Source organism: Carcharhinus amblyrhynchos, chromosome 11 (assembly GCF_965287045.1).
Source record: "Carcharhinus amblyrhynchos chromosome 11, sCarAmb.v2.hapA, whole genome shotgun sequence".
In the NCBI taxonomy this organism is placed as follows: domain Eukaryota; kingdom Metazoa; phylum Chordata; class Chondrichthyes; order Carcharhiniformes; family Carcharhinidae; genus Carcharhinus; species Carcharhinus amblyrhynchos.
The window spans coordinates 70,236,365-70,253,305 of record NC_137334.1 but is presented as its reverse complement, the minus strand read 5'-3'; the positions used below and the strand labels follow the sequence as shown (position 1 = coordinate 70,253,305).

The following is a 16,941-nucleotide window of genomic DNA, read 5'->3' as shown; positions in this document are numbered from 1 at the left end:
TTCACCTCTTTCTATTCCTTATTTGATAGTAGAAGGGTTTTGGTGACAGAGATATACTCACCAATAGAATAAATATTTGACGTTCACCGTCTGTGATCAGAAAAGAACCAATCCAACATACTTGAGTTTAACAAAGAAAGGGGTTAGCTTTATTGTCATTAAGCCTATCTAAGTTTTTAATAATAAAATACGCTTTAACTTGCCCACGCACCCACACACCCACAACGTTAACACATAGTAATAGTGTGGGAAGGGTTGATTAATTGAGTTAGAGTCCAGAGGAACAGAAGCCGTGGACGGTCCGTTATCTGGTGACTTGGCAGATTTGGGGATGAATCTGTGCTTCTGCTGTTTCACACAGAATCAGAAAATCCCTACAGTACAGAATGAGGCCATTTGGCCCATCAAGCCTGCACCGACAACAATCTCACCCAAGCCCTTCCCCATACTCCCACATATTTTCCCTGCCAATCCCCCTGACACTGAAGGTCAATTTAGCGTGGCCCAATCAACCTAACCTGCACATCTTTAGATGGTGGGAGGGAATCAGAGCATCCAGAGGAAATCCATGCAGACACAGGGAGAAAGTGCAAACTCCACACAGACAGTCACCCAAGGCTGGAATTGAACCCGGGTCCCTGGAGCTGTGAGGCAGCAGTGCTAACCAGTGTGCCATTGTGCTGATAGAAAGATGTAGCCAGTTGATTTGGCTGTACTTCTGGAGACAGTGGTGTGTGGTTGACATCTTTCAAGAAATCTCTGTCGAGCATCCCTGGGTGGTTGCAGTCAGCAACTTGGCTTCAAAAGCTTGTAAATGGGTTGGGGAGCAAAGAGGGACCTGCTTGTATCTTCTCCCATCAGCCTCGCTGCTCCTTGTCCTCTTGAGAAAGCAGAAGCTTAAACTCGCAAAGGTTGGGCTTGTCACATGACTGTCACCCAATGATTCAAACAGGATAATTATTAATGTATATATTCCTCATCAAAACTTAATCCTATCTGGGACACTCCTCTCAGCCAGGGTTCCATTTTTTCAGTGATTGGGTTTAAAGTATTCCCTTTCTAATTGAAGATTTAGAGCAGAATTTTCCTGTCCTGCCCACCACAGAATGGTAGCGGGCAGGACAGGACCATGCAAAGATCTGTTGACCTCAGGCAGGATTTTCAGTCTTGGGGAGCGCCATGAGAAAATCCTGCCCTTATTGTCTGGAAACCCCCTCTCAGCTCAGATTCCAAGCGATTTAAGTTTGACGATTCACCTCCAGCATTCATAGAATCCCTACAGTGCAGAAGGAGGTCATTTGGGCCATCAGGTCTGCACCGACCCACAATCCCAGCCAGGCCCCAATCCCACATGTTCACCCTGCTAATCTCCCTGACGGTAGGGCCAACTTACCATGGCCAATCAACCCAACACATACATCTTTTGACCGTAGGAGGGAACTGGGGCACCCAGAGGAAACCCATGTAGACACGGGGGAGAATGTGCAAACTCCACACAGACAGTGATCTGAGGCCGGAATTGAATCTGGATCCCTGGTGCTGTGAGGTAGCAGTGCTAACCTCTGCTACCGTATCAACCAAATACCTTGTTAATGAACACAGGATATGCATTTACTCATTTCCCAGGGTCTTTGCAGAGTGTCCGTATCTCAATAGATAGAGATATGGAAAGTTCTGTGATGCAAATTTGACAGCCAGCTCTGACTACAAGCTCAAGCCATGTTTAGTTCTTTTTAAATGTCCATTTCAAGTTAAAAATCATTATTTGACACAAAGCACATTGTTGTAAGCGTTGGGATGATAGAGCGAAAAAATGGATGATACCGAATGCACAAAGCCTATTATGTAATCTATTCTTTCCACAAATATGTTGCCTTCAGCTTTGATGTAACATCAGGCAGTAATAGAAAAAAGATAAATCTAAATGCATTCTATCTGAATGCATAACGCATTCACAGCAAAACTGATGACTTAATAACAGGGATGGGAGTGAATAGGTTTGATCGAATAACTGTTAGGGAGACTTGGCTGCAGAGTGACAAGGTTAGTAATTAAATATTCAAGGATATTTAACTTTTTGAAGAGACAGAGAATATGGAAAAGGAGGTTCGATAATAAAGGGAAAAAGGCAGTAGAGGGAAAGCTTAGAAAATCAAGACAGCATTTGTTGGAACTCAGGATGGAAAGACAGAAGAGAAAACTGCTCAGAGTAGTTTATTGGCTTTCTAGCAATAGTTGTGGTGAAAGGTAGAGCATAAATTAGGAAATTAAAAGTGCACGTAATAAGGGGGAGCTTTAATTTTCACAGTGACTTGGCAAACCAAATTTGCAGTAGTAGTGTAGAGGACCAGTTCATTGAATGTACCAAAAATAGTTTTCGAGATCTGTATGCTAGGGAATCAAGTAGGGATCAAGATATTTTAAATATAGTATTGTGCAATGAAACAGGGCCAATTAATGTAGTGAAAGGTAAAGCTGCCATAGCCCCAGGTGACCAGAGGCTGCTGTCCCCTCTGAGGGGGAGAGCTGAGTAATGGTGATTTAATCAGAGGATCATCACACCTCAGACGAGGGGCAAGATAGAGGAGACGAACATTCATGAATAACCTAATTAATAACCTTGTATTAAAGAGGACTTTGGAAATCGTAAACATGTCCCAAAATCTTGCTCTAGTCCATACCGGTGGGATCTTACGAGTCCAGTGATGATGCACCCCTGCTGCAGGTTTCCCGATGGTGAGGGGTGTGTTCAATGGGAAACTCCATTGACAATGACAGGGGCATAACATCCCGCAGCCAGCGAGTGTGCACTGCTTCCTAGTGCCACAGAACACGCCGTGGAAAGGGAGAAAAACTCTACCCATAGTATAAATTTTATATTGATTTCGAGAGTGATTTATTTCAATGCAAAAGTAAGTTTGTAAACCTGATTAAAGCAAACTACCTAGGAATGAGGGGCAAGATAGCTGTGCTAGATTGGGAAATGAAGTTAAAAAGATGTATCAGTAGATGCTGGAAGAACTTATTCCCTGGTTCAGGAATCTAGAACTAAAAAAAAGTTTGCGCTTATATAGCGCCTTTCATGGCCACCGGACATTTTGAAGCATTTTACAACCAACTAAATACTTTCTCAAGGATATTAACCTTTGTAATGTAGAACCTAGCACTTTTCCTGCATGTTCTGTGTTCTAACTAATTTGTGCACAGCAAGCTCCACAAACAGCAGTATGATAATGACCAGATAATCTGTTTCTTTTACGCCAACCAAGGGATAAATATTGGTCAGTATATCTCCTTTGCTATTCTTCAAAATAGTGCCATGGGATTTTTTTACATCCAGCTGGCCCCAGCAGAAGGTGCCTGAATTTAACAGCTTATTTGAAGTCAGTGCCTCGAATAGTGCAGTACTCCCTCAGTACCACACTGGAGTGCTAGTCTTGATGTACGGGCTAAAACCCTGGAGTAGGATTTGAACTCTGACCTAGAGGTGAGAGTGCTAGCAACTGAGCTACGGATGACCAAGTTGGGGAAGTTGTAGTCTCAATTAAGGAGTTGGCCATTTTGGATCATGGTGAGGACAAATGTATTCTCTCAGAGGGTTGTTGTGAGTTTTTGCAGCTCCCAACCCCAGAAGGCTGTGGATGTTGAAGTGTTGAACTTATGCAAGCCAAAGGTTTTTGAATATTAAGGGTATATAGGGAAATGGAGATAATGAGGAAATTGAAGTTGAAGATTCAATGGCAGAACAGGCTTGAGGAGTTGAAGCTTTGACTTCTACTCTTGTTTCTTATGTTCTTATGCCCTGTAGGGTTTTAAAGATTTCTGAACTGTATGAGCAATAAGGAAGGAAACATTGAAAAAAAACCTCTATGTTCAACTTGGATGTTGACCAACCTAAACCTTTAAATCCAAAATGGCTGGTGGCTTCGTCCTTCCAGAAATGAAAGAAGCTGCTCCCTCCTCGTTGTTCCTGTGGCAGAGGGCTGATATTAGTAATTGGCTTGGATTGTTTCGAAACAGCAAAGCTGTTTAGATTTGTGTTGCGATAATGCTGTAATTTGTCACAGCTGTTCAAAAATTTCAGCCGAGGTTCAAAACTCCCCTGGAGGACTTGCTGTTTTTGATATTTTGCAACATAAAAGCCTGGTAATGGGCACCCTGTTAATGGAAACAGTTGGTCAGACACTAATTAACTCCCATACATTCCACAGGATCTGCACAATACCAATGATGGGATAAAGGGAGATTTTGTTTTGCAGTGAGTCAAGCTTCTATTAGAAGCTTCTGCAAGATAAACAGCCCGTATTTACTGATTGTAATGATAGTGTTGAAACCCTCTATTAGTAGGTTCCAGGTACACCAAAGTTGCATGAGGTTGTGTTTAAATTAAAAACTTAACAAGAAGTAATTTGATTTTGCTTCTTAGCTTATTTTTCTGTAATCAGTTTGCACTGAATCTTTAGCCTGCTGACTTGCTACATACAGCAATAATTGGGAGCAGGCTCACTCTTTGAACTTCTTTTGACATATTTGGATTTTGTCCCCTTGTTTTAAACTGCCTGCATCCACCCCAGTCATTGGAGGGGTTCCCCAGGAATAATTTCCATCTGTGAAATCTTGCGTTAAGGTACTTAATCAAATTCTCAGGATGGAGTTGGAAGTGTAAAACCTTTTGAAAGGAGTGAAGATTTTCATTGATATTTGTTTAGCTGATGGTGAAGAGAAAGGTGATAAGTACATGTGAGTGGATATAGGTTTATGCATGTATATGAGTGGGTATATGCATTGCGCAGGAGGCTTTTCACTTCTCTGTAGCTGAATATATATAGACAGGTTGCATAACGTTGTTATAAAACTGACAATGGAGATGAGCGATACTGGGGGAAAAAAACGTAATGAAAGCAAGAGCAATAGTGTTATCCTAAGAAAAGTCACAGAACTAGGGGGTCATAGCTTGAGGATAAGATGTAGACCATTTAGAACTGAGGTGAGGAGAAATCTCTTCACCTGGGGAATGGTGAATGTGTGGAATTCACTACCACAAAGTAGTTGAGGCCAACACATTGTGTGATTTCAAAAATAAGTCAGATACAGCTTGGAGGGATTAAGGGATGTGGGGGAAGGGGGTAATCAGGATATGAATTTGATCATAATGGGTTGAAGGGCCAAATGGCATATTCTTCCTTCTAGTTTTCATGTTTCTAATTAAGGTGGACGGTAGAGTCAGGAATGTGTTGATGTGTAGCATGTTCAATAAAAAAACTGGACCTTACTGGAACCAGGGAGAATGTTTTGGGACGGGGAAATGAGTGGAGATTTGTTTTGTTCCTGTTTACTTCTGTTTTGAAGGTAAAGGTAGTAGATCAGTGCCATGTCTGCCAAAGGTTACATTGTGATTGTCAGACATGGATGTGCTGGTGCATTCACCTGGGAGGTAATAACTGCAAAGAAGAAGCAAATGGAGATGCTCAAAGCTGTAATGTCTGGAAACTGAAAGAGAGGGGTTGTAAAGTTATTGTCTGGGGTTTATTCATGCTTTTTTGGGGAAAACAAGGGAGCTAGGAATGCCATCCATCAGTATCCTGGGGAATCAGTCTGAAGGACAATATAAACCATTCTTTCTCCACTCTGCCCAATCTCTAATAGAAATGATTCCAGCTGCTGTATGCTGCAGATGTGAATTCTCAAAACAGTCCCTGCACACGCAGTGTAGTGACCAGTAAGATCAGCTAAACTCAGGAGTCACACTGAGGGGAGAGAAAAATAGGTGTCAGTGAAAAGGAAAGGGAAGAGACAGCAATGATAGAGACAATTTTAACCCAACTAGTCGGCTGAGAACTTAGCGGGGGGCCAGATGGAACATTGATCTTTTTTACATCCTACCTACTGTTAAGTTTTCAGTTGAAACATAAACTTGTGCAACAATAGTCTATGTAGAACCTAATAATAGATCTCAACACTATCATTGCAACAAGTAAATATGGGCTGCTTATCTTGCAGAAGGCTTCAAATAGAGACTTAACTAATAACTAACCACAAAACAAAATGTTCCTTTACCCCATCATTTATATTTCAGAAATCCTGTGGAATGAATAGGAGTTAATTGGTGTCTGATCAACTGTTCCCATGCCCCAGCCTTTTACATTGTGAAACATTTGATTTTATACCCAGCCCAATTTTATACTCCATTACAGCCAACAAGTGATTGCACCAGTGAGTAAAATGTGCAATCTGCCTGATCCCATGGATGTCCTATTGATTAAAATTGGGATGAAACAGGGACCATCCATAATAACCTAGCTAACTCTGTGAATAGGTAAAATGAAAGAAGGATAGTGGGAAGTATCCCCAAGGCCTATCTCCATGGCAACATGAATTACATGGGCCTTTTTTCTAGTTAGATTAGAACAAAGACCAAAGAACGAAGAAAATGATGGCACAGGGACAGGCCCTTCGCCCCACCAAGCCTACACCGACCATGCTGCCTGAATTAACTGAAACCTCCTATGCTTCCGGGAACCATATCCCTCTATTCCCATCTCATTCATGTACTTGTCAAGATGCCCCTTAAAAGTCACTACCGTATCCACTTCCACTACTTCCCCCCCGGCAATGAGTTCCAGGCACCCACCATTCTCTCTGTTTAAAAAAAAATCTGCCTTGTGCATCTCTTTTAAAACTTGCCCCTCGCACCTTAAACCTATGTCCCCTAGTACTTGACTCTTCCGCCCTGGGAAAAAGCTTCTGACTATCCAAAATTAGCTATCCTTGCGATCCCAACTTGCTTTATCTTGGAAATAATTGAATCATTGAAAGCATAACTGTTTACAACGCAACATTCTGAGCTCTTCTGGGCAAATCAATGGCAGATGCAGTATAATTTGGATAAATGTGAGGTTATTCACTTTGGAAGCAAAAGCATGAACCTAGATTACTATCTGAATGGCTGCAAATTGGGAGTGGGGAAGGTGCAGTGGGACCTGGGTATTCTTGTGCACCAGTCTCTGAAGGTAAACATGCAGATGCAGCAGGTGGTAAAGAAAGCAAATGGTATGGTGGTCTTTATTGCGAGAGATTTCGAGTACAGGAGCAGGGATGTGTTGTTGCAGTTATACAGGGCTTGGTGAGGCCACACCTAGAGTATTGTGTACAGTTTTGGTCTACTTTTTTGAGAAAGGGTATCCTTGCTCTCGAGGAGCAAAGGCTTACCAGGCTGATTCCGGGGATGGCGGGACTGATGTATGAGGAGAGATTGACTAGATTAGGATTGTTTTTACTAGAGTTCAGGTGAATGAGGGGAATCTCATACAGACTTATAAAATTCTAGCAAGACTAGACATGGTAGATGCAGGAAGAATATTCTCAATGGTGGGCGAGTCCAGAACCAGGGGTCACAGTCTGATGATTCAGGGTAGACCATTTAGGATGGAGGTAAAAAGATATTTCTTCACCCAAAGAATAGTGAGCCTGTGGAATTCATAACCACAGGAAGCGGTTGATGACAAAACATTGAATGTATTTAAGAGGTGGCTGGATATAGCACTTGAGGCAAGTGGAATCAAAGGTTATGGGGGGAAAGCAGGATTAGACTATTTAGTTGGATGGTCAACCATGATCTTGATGAAAGGCAGAACAGGCTCAAGACTGAATGACCTCCTCCTGCTCCTATCTTCAATGTTTCTATTGTGGGGCATTGGAGACTCAGATTAGAATTCTTGCAGAGGCAGCAGGGCTCTCTGTTAGCCAAAATGGTGAAGGATGCCTTACTCTAGAAATCCAAAGATGTGTAGGTTAGGTGGATTGACTATGCTAAATTGCTCCTTAGTGTCCAAAGATGTCTTGATAAGGTGGATTTGCCTTGGTAAATGCATGAGGTTACAGAGATTGGGCAGGGAATAGGCTGAATGGCTCCTTCTGCACTGTTGGGATTCTTTGGTTCCCTCCCCCAAGTCCAGACTCTAAACTCCTGAATGGGAAGTGAAAATCCAGCCTCCTTAATCTATCCACTGTTGGCAAATAGCTTGCTGCTATTGTCTCCAACTGTAAGTACTTTGCATTTTCTTCCAGTAAAACAATCTGGGCCCCCATTAATCTCTGATAGTCAAACTAGCCAGCTTGGGCAGCACAGTGATGAGCACTGCTGCTTCACAGCTCCAGGGACCTGGGTTCGATACCCAGCATGGATCACTGTCTACGTGGAGTTTGCACATTCTCCTCATGTCTGCATGGATTTCCTCCGGGTTCCTCCCACAGTCCAAAGGTGTGTGAGTTAGGTTGATTGGCCTTGTTCAAATTGCCCCTTAGTGTCCTGAGATGTGTAGGTTAAGGGATTAGTGGGTAAATATGTAGGAATATGGAGTTTGGACCTGGGTGGGATTGTGGTCATTGCAGACTCAATGGGCCAAAGGGCCTCTTTCTGCACTGTAGGGCATCTATGATGACTACCCAGGCTTGTTGTCCGAAGAGATCACATGACCCCATCATCTTACCTTATATGAAAGACACATAACAATCTTGCCAGTGTCATTATTGTAATATCTTATTGTTTTATTAATTCTGGATGGGTTCCAGTGGGCTAACGAATGTGCCATTGTATTGCAGGCGCTATGACAACCATAAAATTGGGACTTTCGTGCTGTACAAAAGCCTTTTGCGAGAATTTGAAGTCCATGTGCGTCAGTGGGACTGTGGCAGTCGCCACTATGCCGTGTCGTGTAACTGTGGAGTAGTTGCCAGGGAGGGCGATGACATCATTGCATTTGACATGTGCAATGGGCACTTTCAAGAGACCAGACCTCACCTGTCAGTCAAAAGTAGTGGATCAGAGCCACATCGTGTCAAAATAATGGACACGCACCAGGGAAAGAAGATCACTGTGCGTATTTTATTTTTTAATCATTACTCAATTGTTCATCTTAAAATATTTTTGTTTTTATTGATCGGGTACAAGTAAAGTTACAATCTAGCTCACAACATTTGAATCAGCAATAATTTTTCCAATCAGGCATGTCAAGACAAAAGACAATATCTCACAATACATACAGTCATTGGTTGTAACATTAATCATATATTTGGTTAAAACGCAACAAACATGTTAGAATTTTCACCATTTAAACCAGATCTTTTTGGTTGTATGGTCCCTTTCACATGAATTAGTAACTGTTGATCCCCACCATCTAAGTTATCAATACTCTATAATAACCATAATGTGAAGGTTATGCAGGCAGAGTGTTTTAACAATGCTTTTACAAAGACTGTGAGATGGGTATGCCTGTTTCTCATCGCAGAGTCTGTCTGTCCTACATATAATGTTTGAGAATGACACTCATATCATTCTCCATTTCCAGAGGGACCTGGACTTTGTTTTCTTTGTTAGAATAGAAAATGATGCTCTACAGATAGATATTTTTAGGATTGGTTGTAACATTTTTATCACTTCTTTCTCCGTTTCTGGATATTCTGCAGCAGCAGGTATTAGGGCGTTCAGGCTCGAAGGGGTTAATGTGTTAGCCTAGGGAAACAGTGCTGCCCACATAATGATGTAAGGGGCACATGGCCAGGAGACAAGATGGCAAATGCTCATGAGTGCTTTTGACTGAGTAACACCTGGTGGTCTTGGATACCTGTATTTAGTTATGTTCATTCAGTAGTCCAGTTACTGCTTAGACATTCTTATTTCCACAATCATTCCTCTGCTAGTCATAACCAACATACAAAACAGATGCACAGCCAGTGAGCACAGCAGAGTTTCACCAGCTTCTCTTCTGGTTTTCCACTTAGGCAACAAAATGGGTGGTGTGATGGAACAGTGGTTAGTGCTGCCACCACACAGCACCAGGATCCGGGGTTCAATTCTGGCCTTGGTGACTGTGTGGGTCCCTGCTTGGTGCTCCGGTTTCCTTCCACAGTCCAAAGATATGCAGGTTATTTGGATTGGCTATAGTAAAATTGCTGCTTAGTGTCCTAATTTTTGTAGGTTAGATAAATTAGCCATGGTAGACCTGTGGAGTCATGGGGATAGGGCCTGGGTAAGAAATTCTGTCAGAGAGTTGATGCAGACTCAATGGGCCAAATGGCCTCCTTCTGTAGTGTGGGGATTCTGTGAAGTGCCAAGCGAATGTTCAAAATGGATCACACATCCAATTGTACGCATCAGTTTACATTTCCAAAGTAAACACTTGGGAACTCTGCCAGTGTTACCGATTGAGCAATGTTCATTTTCTTTTCCACACGCACACAACTGCTGTTGTGCTTACATCCAGAAGCTCTGTTAATCCTGAGAACATAGCTGAAATTCTGTTGCTCAGCCTAGCTCTCCCAATCTGAGCTTTCTCCTCAGAAGTTGCAATCTTGTAACTTGCTTCACATATGACAGCAATAATAAGAAGAGTGCAATAATGCATTATCCCACAACCCCACCAACATTTTGCTGGTAACTGCGTTGATTTTGCAGACCCTCTGGAGAGTGTCCGTAGATCTTAGTTTGAGGACCACTGACTTATGGTGCTGCCACCGTGAAACAGATTAAATCTTCACAAATTGGTGGAAAAAAAAACGTAATGCTTATCAGCATTTTATGTTGCCTTACGGTGAACATGAGCCACCATACTTTGAACGACTGTTGGCAGTTAGTAAAAATTTGCTGATTATTGAAAAATATTTTTATCATTCTCTTTTTTTGCCCTATTCTGTGTTTTTTTTTCAATAAATTCTGGCTTAGAATCCACTAAATAAAGTAGTGGCACTTGAGCTGTTTCATTACCATTTAAAATATAGAAATGACCGTCACAGCATGATGGATGCAATTACACCATAAATACTTCAGTGGTTCAAGAAGGCAGCTCAGTGCCACCTTCTCAAGGGCAACTAGGGATGGACAATAAATACTCCCAACTGCTCCCTAAACAAGGGCAACTAGGGATGGGCAATAAATGCTGGTCAGCCAGCGACATGCATATCCCAAGAATTAATACAAAAAATGTCAAGCAGTAATAATGCTATCATGATAGTCATTTTCATTATGTCAACAAATATCTATTGAAACTGCAAGAACAGATATTTTTTACTATCACAAACATAGGCAGGCAGGTTTTTTTCCCCCAAGTTTTAAAGGATGGGGATCTAAATACCTTATCAGCTGGACAGTTCTACATATTTCATCCATCCATTGTAAGCAGTTGCATGTCCATCATAAAGTTGTGCAAATGCAATTCATGTTGATTGGTTTCATGCCCACCTTCCTTCCCTCCTGGCAAAAATGGGATTATTTTTAATTAATTCATGGGATGTGCACATTGCTGACTGGCCAGCATTTATTGCCCATCCCTAGTTGCCCTTGTTCAGAGGGCAGTTGGGGGTCAGCCACAATGCTATGGCACTGGAGTCACATGTAGACCAGACTGGGTAAGGACGGCAGGTTGCCTTCCCTAAAGGACATTAGTGATCCAGATGGGTTTTTCTGACAATCGACAATGATTTCATAGTCATCAGTAGATTCTTAATTCCAGATAATTTTTATTGAATTCAGATTCTACCATCTGCCATGGTGGGATACGAACCTGGGTCCCCAGAACATTAGCTGAGTTCTGGATTAATAGTCAAGCAATAAAACCACTAGAACATTGCCTTCCCATCTGTTGGAAAGTCTTTGGGACATCTAGATCTGAGTTCAGTTCACCGTTTTTAAAGGTCACTGGAACCTCCATGATCCTGTGAAGACCCCACCTAATAACCCCAAATTCAGGCTGCATTTACACCGTAACTCTGTGTTGGTGCAAAGCCTCTGTGTTGGTGCAAAGCCACTGCATTGACACAACCATCAAAAGATGTAGCTGTGGCAAATCTTAATCATATGTACAATGTTAGTCTTGCGTACAAAGCCGTTTGATAAAGCAGTGTGTTGCAATAGCTCTTAGGTGTGGAGTTGTAAAACCTGGCTGCTATATCAAGAGTTGTGTTATATCAGAGATCCTTATACAGTGAAACTTTTAAATACCTTAAAGTGAGTGGTTCCCCATTCATTCCCAAAGCCCCTTTTGGTGCCTATACTGACTTAGTACCAACTCATGCCAATCTAGGGTCCCTCATGCACCATCAATTGCCCATGTACCCTCTATGCCAACTATTCCAGTATCCACCATGGGCGGACCTCAGGATCCGTGCAATGATGAAATAAAATTCCAAATATCAATAGTGAAATTTAAACTTGACCAAATCTTTCTAACACTTTTCAAAGTTTTGCTTAGCATTTCCTGGTGTTTGGCAATTTGAGGGATATTAGTTTATTGGAATAGGTAGCGTTTTTTATGATAAAGCATTGACAATAGGACTACTTTAACAAGTATTTAAGGCAGATATAGCCTGTAAATATATCAGGCATTCATGGATATTTTTCAGGTAGTTTGATAGCTTACTGTTAGTTATGTACTGATTTTACAAGTACAGAATACACACATCAGAAGAAACTACACTCTGCTCCAACAAGAATTAGTTGTGCCATTCTAATATTTCATGGCTCTTGATTAGAGTGATTAGAGATAATGGAGGAAGAAAGCAGTACTTCTATTGGCATATGCAAAATTCAAATCAACCTTATGATCGTCTTTGACCAAAAAGTGATATCAGCAGATAATTTCCAATTTGATTATTTGTTGTAATTAAGCTAGATACTGCAACACATTTCAATTTTCCAACTTACCAAGAATTAGCCTTTTCTTTGTCATTTTGAACAGTAACTTATAACTACTAATCCAGCATACTTAAAGTGGCAAATGACATTTTGTTACAGCTGTTGGCTTTTCTGGTATCTATTTCCACAGATCATGTTCCCTTCAGGGGCATTTGTCCGTGCAGATGTAAGTGACTGGGGAATGAGTATTACAGTACGGGCTCCCAGCATTGATTTCAACAACACGAGAGGTCTTTGTGGGATTTTTGACCGCAAGAGTAATAATGACTTCCACAGTGCTGATGGAAATCCAATGGCGGCTGCACGCTGGAATAATGACCCGAACAGTTTCATCGAAGAATGGAGGTATGTTTTGGACCAAAACAGAAACTTTTGGTTTAACAAACAAGACACAATGCCAATTAAAAATGAAGCTTTATGTAGTATAAAGTGCTGGGTCACACTTGCTTCAACTAATCACTGCTGGAAATACATCACCTCTAACCATTAAATAAGAACAACATTGAGGCTAAGATGCACCTGTCCCAGATAAATGCTTCATATTGGAATATTTCAATTAAACACTAACCCTTTATTTAATAGTTTTACATTTTATTAATAACATCTTAAAAGCTTAAGAAATCAGAGCGAGGGTAAGCCATTCGACCTAAAGCCTGCTCTGCTTTTCAGTATAACCATAGCTGAACTTCTACCTCTACTCCAAGTTTCCATATTATTCCCATATCTCTCAATCCTTGATTATCCAACAATCCACCAAGTTCTTCTTGAATCTGCTCATCAACTGAACATCCACAGCTCATTTGGATAGAAAATTCCAAAGGTTCACAATCCTTTAAGTGAAAACATTTCATCTCATCTCTCCCGAAAAAGTCAACACCTTATTCCAGGATTGAGACCTTAGCTTTAGTCTCAGACAGGAGAAATATCTTCCCAGGATTTACCTTGTCAAACCCTTTAGAGAATTTCAAGTTTCAATACGGTCACTTCTCATTCTTCTAACCTCTAGGACATACTAGTCCAGTCCGCTCAATGGGCAGAATTTTATGGCCCCTTCAGCCATCAGGATTTTCCATTCCCGCTGAAGGTAATAGAAGTTTGACTGGCTCACTGTATTTTATGGCTCCGTCCCTGTTTCGACAGCACTGTAAAGTACTGCCCAATGTTTCCTCATGGAACAGTTATCTCATCTTAGGAATCAATCTAGTGAAGCTTCATTACAGTCAATCCAAGACAAGTATATCATTCCCTCGGTAAAGTGACCAATATTTACAGTGTACTTGAGGTGTGGTCTCATCAAAGCCTGATATGTTTCCAGTGAAACTTTGTCACCTTTCGCTTTGTCCGTTTTATAACTAAAGCTATCATATCATTTGCTTCACTAATTGCTCATTGTACCTACATGTTAACTTTCTGTGACATGTACAATGACAACCCAGGCTCGTCTGAATACCAACATCTCCAGCCTCTCACCATTTTCTTGGACTTTCACCAAGCTAGGGACCATTTTGCTTGGTGAACTATCTCTGAGACCTTATTCCAAATCCACACAATGTCAATTCAACCTGAACTTGGCAAGAAATTAAATGTAAGAAATTAATTTCCAATGAATAAAAGGCATTTGGAGTTCCACCCTTTTGTATGTGCATGACACTTGTTAGAAAAATGGTTTCGCAGACTGTAAATTACTTATGGCCAGTATCAGTCACCATAATAATCATGAAATATATTGGTGAATATTGCTACTCATTTTAGGATTAATGTTCACATTAATGTACAAATACTAAAAGGAATATAAATGCTTGTTTACCCAATAATTTACGTCCATTGAATTTACAATTCGGATAGTTGCACAGTTCAGATTTACAATGAGTTAAACTGAGATTATTCTAGCAGTATATTGTTGTTGGTGACGAATTCTGCTGCACACATTTCAACTATTTATGAAGATAATGAGCCTGTTAAAATCATAGAATTCCTACAGTATAGAAGGAAGTCACTCAGCCCATCGAGTCTGCACCAATAACAATCCCACCCAGGCTCTATCCCCACAACCCCACATGTGGGCAGCATGGTGGCACAGTGATTAGCAATGCTGCCTCACAGCGCCAGGGACCAGGGTTCAATTCCTGGCTTGGATCACTGTGTGAAGTTTACATGTTCTCCCCATGCCTGCATGGGTTTCCTTCGGGTACTCAGTTTCCTCCCACAGTCCGAAAGACATGCTGGTTAAGTGCATTGACCCAAACAGGCACCTTAGTGTGGCGACTAGGGGAATTTCACAGTAACTTCATTGCAGTATTAATGTAAGCCTTACTTGTGACTAATAAATAAACTTTTCATTTATTCTGGTAATGCCCATGACAAAGGGGCAATTTAGCATGGCCAATGTACCTAACCTGCACATTTTTGGACTGTGGGAGCAAACCAGAGCACCTGGAGGAAATCCAGACAGGCATGGGGTGAATGTGCAAACTTTACAAAGACAGTCAGCTGAATTGAATCTGGGTCCCTGGCGCTGTGAGGCAGTAGTGCTAACCACTGTGCCACCTTGCCACCCTGCTGTGCTACTGTGCTAGTGCTTTTCCTTCACATCCTGTTGTATGAAACAAAATGCTGAGATAGTTTTAGTGCACGCGGAGGCCTTTTGTATGACTTTATGGTTATACAAATATTAGTCGCCGTATACTTACTGATGGCAAAAGGTTACTGTGTTATTGCGCAGTTCTTGCTTATACTCCAACTAGGCATAAAGTGTTGTTAGCAACTTTCTACTCCTAGTAAGTAAGAGCTTGATCTAAAATAATAATCTAAAGTCATCATAATACTAGAATACATACCCTCAAAATAAATGTTTATATGTGGATCAGAATGGTGGTTTGAAAAGTATATTTATTATTTAGCTTATTTGGTGTGCTTTTTTTAGAATACATCCAGGGGAAAGTTTGTTTGACAGGACTCCACCACCCTCTGCGAGAGAGAAAAGAAGAAATTATTGCAATTGTCAAAAGGAATATACAATGTCTCTCCATTCATTTAACAAGCTGACCACTGGATCTGGTCATTTTCATCAATCACCACGTTGCCAGGACTATGCCAATGTGGATTTTACTTCATTGATTCCTTTTTTGGATATTACTGCAGAATATGTAAGCAATCCCGAACTGTCAATGTTCAAGGAGCATGATATAACCCAGCCTTCCGACAAGGCAGAGGGACATGCACATTTGCGAAAATATGTTCCAATACAAGGCCAACTGTTTACTCCTGCTGATCAGTCACTGGAGTATTCCAGATGGCCAGACACAGTTGATTTTATTGAACCAAAGGTTACACTGCGCAGAGGGAAAAGGCAGGGTTATTACGAATACCTACCAACATTCACATTCCAGAGCCTAAGTCAAACAGATCTGGAAAGCTTCACCTATTTTTTCCCAGAAGACCATTTATCTGAGAACCGGCCTGATGTGCAACCAACATGGCCGACTCCAAGTGGATTGACATCAGCCAAGGCCCTTGAGGTTTGCCAACAAGCCATAAGAAACTCTACCATTGGCGTAGTGTGTCACGATCTTCTTGGAAGAAGACTCACTGAGGCCGTGGACCTATGCATTTCAGATTTGCAACTGAAGGATGATCTTGCTTGGGAAGAAGGGATGCTGGCATTTCTTTACAATGAATGCGAAAGCAAACTTTTGGAAAATAGGGTGAAATGGTCCCTGGGAACAGCTGGTCCGCATGTTGATGAGATTGTTACAGCTCTCCGATGTCCTAATCTGTGCAGTGGAAATGGTCAGTGTACAGCATGGGGCTGCCAATGCTTTGCGGCATACAGCTCCTATGACTGCAGCATTTCTAATGGTAAGCATACAAATATTTTAATTGTGGTAACTTCTTGAACAGAACAATTGTCTTCAATGTGCAAACATTAAAGGTTTTTTAAAGTTTAACAAAATCAAACTCTTCTTTAAACAGAGCAGATCTCTCAATTGCTTGTTATACTGGAACAATCAATGGTCAGTGATAATGCTTTGCAAGTCATGCTGCTGTAAAGAGAGCAAATAGATCTGATTCATAAACCAGTCTAGCAGCACTATAACAGCCAAATGTAGGCTGCTGGAAATCACAAGTGTCATCTTTAAATCTGGAAATGTAAACCCTCTGCTTCCATTATATATTTTGCCATTTGAATAAATATCAAGATTAGCTTGTTCCTTAATTCTGTTGCATGTACTAGTTCAGATCAGGCTGGAATT

General features: G+C 41.2%; 1 protein-coding gene across 1 annotated transcript in view; it reads left to right on the top strand.

Moving 5' to 3' along the window:
* LOC145349754 (von Willebrand factor D and EGF domain-containing protein) overlaps positions 1–16,941 on the top strand; it is a 251,269-nt gene that overhangs the window by 108,377 nt on the left and 125,951 nt on the right. Inside the window, exons 10-12 of the mRNA XM_080198288.1 lie at positions 8,602–8,875; positions 12,819–13,033; positions 15,612–16,546. Of these exons, the coding sequence (XP_080054414.1) occupies positions 8,602–8,875; positions 12,819–13,033; positions 15,612–16,546 (1,424 nt within the window). The remainder of the gene's footprint in view (positions 1–8,601; positions 8,876–12,818; positions 13,034–15,611; positions 16,547–16,941) is intronic.